This window comes from Cynoglossus semilaevis, chromosome 20 (genome assembly GCF_000523025.1).
Source record: "Cynoglossus semilaevis isolate Cse_v1.0 chromosome 20, Cse_v1.0, whole genome shotgun sequence".
Lineage (NCBI taxonomy): Eukaryota > Metazoa > Chordata > Actinopteri > Pleuronectiformes > Cynoglossidae > Cynoglossus > Cynoglossus semilaevis.
The window spans coordinates 14817165-14821173 of record NC_024326.1 but is presented as its reverse complement, the minus strand read 5'-3'; the positions used below and the strand labels follow the sequence as shown (position 1 = coordinate 14821173).

The 4009-nt window shown below is 37.6% G+C and overlaps 1 protein-coding gene across 1 annotated transcript; it reads left to right on the top strand.

Annotated features, from left to right (window-relative positions):
• The first annotated feature begins 6 nt into the window (after positions 1 to 6).
• On the top strand, positions 7 to 3965 carry LOC103396820 (uncharacterized). Its single transcript, XM_008335053.3, has 6 exons — positions 7 to 520; positions 814 to 1128; positions 1222 to 1512; positions 1633 to 1731; positions 1864 to 1904; positions 2131 to 3965. The coding sequence occupies exons 1-6, from the start codon at positions 463 to 465 to the stop codon at positions 2242 to 2244; spliced, it is 918 nt and encodes a 305-aa protein (XP_008333275.1). The 5' UTR covers positions 7 to 462; the 3' UTR covers positions 2245 to 3965.
• Positions 3966 to 4009: the final 44 nt, after the last annotated feature.

The window sequence follows — 4009 nt, the reverse complement described above, 5'->3', positions numbered from 1 at the left end:
ATTTGTTATTAAATATATATATATATCTACAGAACACACAGCGTCGTCCATAATCTTCTTATGATTGTAGTAGTTGTACAGACGAAGAAGAAAAATGTCGGACTTTTCAAGCTAGCTAAAAAGGTGCTACGATGCTGCAAAAAAACATCACACAACAAAGTCATCGAGTGGTTCATGACATCATCACTTTGATAGCTTTGATAGCTTTTGCTAATGGAGTCAGCAGTTAGTTGTTCTTTTACTTCTCTGTTGTTGTACTCTACTCGTTATTCATGAGAAACCCAGACAACTACTTTTATTTATTTAATTTAATAGAACTCAGATAAGAATGTCACTGCTCTGTTTGTCAGGTTTTTTATATCTTGTGTTGTTCTAAATATATACACTTGTATACATCCTCCAAAACTTATGCACAGCCCATGTTTATACATTTAAACCACTTCCTCCTACGTCACAGCCAGGATGTTCACCCACGTTCTTCTTCTTAGTCTTTCTCTCCATGTCTGGTGTGCAGCTCAAGGTAAAAAAACAAAAAAAGTACCTACCTTTTTCCCTTGCTGTGTTGTTGATGTCATTGATGAATTGATTTATATTAATTGTAAAACAAGCTAAAAACAATCTAAAAACTAAAGAAATAGTTTTTCTTCATATATCACTTTAACGTGTGTTCGTCAGACCGATCTAGAGGTGGATGGAGGTAAACTAAAGACTTTTGTCTGGTAGTAGAAACAACTGTACCGTTTGCTCTGAATGGAGTTTATTTTTTATTTAATGTTTTTTTTTCCTCGGTCTTTAATGAGTTTCTCTTTCTAGTTCCAGACTGCAGTGATAAGAGGAGTTGGTTTGTCATGACGGGTCAGGACTTACGTCTGAATGTCACGGCTCCTGTCGTCCTGAGTAAACGTGATCAGTTTAAATGGACGTTCAACAATATAGAAGTTATAGTAACTATTTATGCTGATAATTATACAGAACAAGATGACAGTTATACAGACAGGGCCTTCATTTCTGCAGAAAACAAGTCACTGCTTTTAAAGAACACACAAAACAATGACAGTGGACTGTACCGTGCTGAGCTTCAAACAAGACGTAATAAGTGTTTGGTTCAATACCAGGTCATGGTCCAAGGTAGGTTTCTATGAAGTCAGTTCAAATACCAAGACAACCATCACTTGTTATACTGAACTCTTATGTTGTTGTTTTTTTCCCTCCTTCACTCAGACATGGTGTCGAGACCAAATCTGGTCGTCACCCGTGTGTCCAGCAGCTCAGCTCACTGTGACCTGAATGTGACCTGCAGCACAGCAGACTCTGAGCTCATCACCAACTCTGTTTCATGTAACTCCAGTGACTGCAGTCTGCAGGAGACAGAGACATCCAGGGACACAGTCTCTGGTGCTGTCCTTAGTCTCTTCCTGTCACATGACAACTTAGTTGTATGTCAGCTCAGCAACAATGTCAGTCAGCAAAGAGTTACAGAGGAAATCCTTCAGCTCTGCGTCACAGACAGTGGTAGGAAACGTTATTATGACGTCTGTCATCTTTCCAAATGTTCTGACATATTGTTGACCCCTGAAGTATCTGTGGAAATGTTCTTTTCAACAAAAATCTCTCTCTCTCATTTGATTTCAGATTCCAGATTCTTCATCATTATTGGATCTGTTGTTGGGGTCACTGTGGTGATTTGCCTTGTTGTCATTTTCATCTTATTTTACAATAAACATAGACCAGGTAAGAGGATTTTACGGGAGGGGGGTGTTAACTTTGACAGCCCTGATGAAAACAGGAAACAATTACAAATGCAGTTTTTCAAAATAAAACTTTAAAAACAATTCTGAATATTTATGTTGTATTTACCTGCAGGTACCACAGCAACTGGAAATACGATACATAAAGTTCCTCAGGTAAACATCTACTCCCATTGGACCACACAGAATGGTCACTTTAATAGAACTTCAGTAAGACGTACATTTATTCTCTTCTGTCACTGCCTGATCTGTGCCTTTATCTTGGACAGCTCGTCCCAGGGGACACGTCCACAGATTAAGATTAAGACTTTAAAGTATTTTCAGTATATTTCAAAGTAATATAATTGCTGATGATCAGTTCCACTTTGTTGTTGATTTCCAGATTTCCCAGAGTCTAATCTCATCCAGGCCTGAGAGTCCCAAAATACCTGACACTGTCTGTGCCTCACTGAAACGGCCCAAAGAGGCAGACAGGTCTCCAGCAGAGTCACTGTAGAGCACAGTGTCAGAGGTGATCAGTGACAGAAGAAGAGCCGCAGAGGTGACAGTGAAGGTTTCAGCAGTAAGTAGTGAGATCTGTTGTGATGTCTGGGTCAGAGACAGTGTCTGCCGTTCTACGAGACAGTACTAGAGGTTGAGGAGATGAAGATGCTGAGATCTTCACCGTAGATGACCAGGATGTACTGGGTCAGAAATGATTCCGACTTTCAACAACACCAACTTTTATCAAATTTCTCAGCCAACTCAACACTCTCCTTCCTAAAGTGTTTTTTTGTGAGTCCGTGGAAAAGAGATTTGATTATACTGTATATAGATGGAAGTTGTGATGACTGCAGGACTATGACGCAAACCCAAGATAAGGCATTAATCTGGGATGTGTTGCTTATCTGGCCAAGTTACTATGGTGACGTACTGTCTAGCCTGTGAGGAATTACAGCATGTCCATGGTCTGTCTAAATTTTATTTACTGTCCATCATTTTAATTATCCTTGTATATTAGTAATTTATCTATGTTGTAACAATCATTTTTATTTTTATGTGTTTTATTATTATTATTATTATTATTATTATTAATCCAGCCTTTTGTCATTATCGCCATGCTAATGAAGACTGTGTCAGTCTGCCATCAGAGGATTAACGAACATGTTTTTATTGTTTAGATTATAAAACATGACTAATGAAGCTTCAGATGGATTCAGTGAAGTATACATATATACGTGTGTGTGTATATATATATATATCTAATTCACACACTTCCCATATTAATATACTAGGCCAGTGTCAACTTAGCGTACGCTGGTTTATTTTATAGATATACACCATCACACATATACAGTATCATGTAGGAAAAAATCTATATATGCACAATTATGAAGTGTATATAGTGTAATATATTGTAAGAATCTGGCACTTGCTTTACACTTCAGTGAAGCTTTATTGATGAACAGTAGCCAAGTCTTGCTGTTTAGCCACAACTCACGCTTTATCTCCACAACATTAACAGGGTAACTCTCTTTAGTTAACCTTTCTCTTGTGTTAGCTTTCTGGTGTCATCTCTTATGTTTACGGGTCAGTTTTGACCCACGTGTTAAATGAGCTATAAAATACACTAAAAACAATAAGCTATCATCCAAGTTTCTCTTGGTTACCTTGTTTGGCTTCCTTATCCATGAAAATGTTGGTTTTTCATACTTTTGGTGTGGGCCTCCTGGCCTTTTTTTGTCAGAATACCCCTTGATTTCAATTTGAAAAAAAAGATAAAATGAACCTCACGAGAATCATATTAATAAATAAAAGGTTGTGATGTTACCTGCATGCTGTTGGATGAATAGTGAAATAAGATGGTCTTTTCGGGTCTTATAATTGTAAATCTGACTCCAGAGGAGTCAGTGCCTCAGCAGTCATGAACTGTATGTCTAAGACAATCACATTGTCATTAATAAACTTGCAGAAACCAGCGCTTTGCTTAGGAGGATTTTGATGCTGAAAGTAGCCTACTAAATATACGTGTTGCTACTGAAGAGTTTAGTGTAAACCAAACAGAGATAAATACATGTTCTTCTTTATCAGATTTTTTTACCCTTAAAATATGTGTCTTATTTTAATTTAAAATCATTCATTGTGAAAGTTAACTGTTTTCCGGTGGCTCAAACGTGGAACTGCATATATAAACAAGTTCCCTCAAAAAGGTTGTCTGCTCTGTGTGTAGTTGTATATTTGAGCCACAGGAGGGCGCATGACTACAATCTCGTCGCGGGAAA

Excerpts from the sequence above, each read along its gene's own strand:
- LOC103396820 (XM_008335053.3), top strand. The coding sequence starts at position 463 with ATGTTCACCCACGTTCTTCTTCTTAGTCTTTCTCTCCATGTCTGGTGT. Across the intron at positions 1,513-1,632 it reads GCTCTGCGTCACAGACAGTG|ATTCCAGATTCTTCATCATT; the intron begins GTAGGAAACGTT and ends ATTTGATTTCAG. Across the intron at positions 1,905-2,130 it reads CGATACATAAAGTTCCTCAG|ATTTCCCAGAGTCTAATCTC; the intron begins GTAAACATCTAC and ends GTTGATTTCCAG.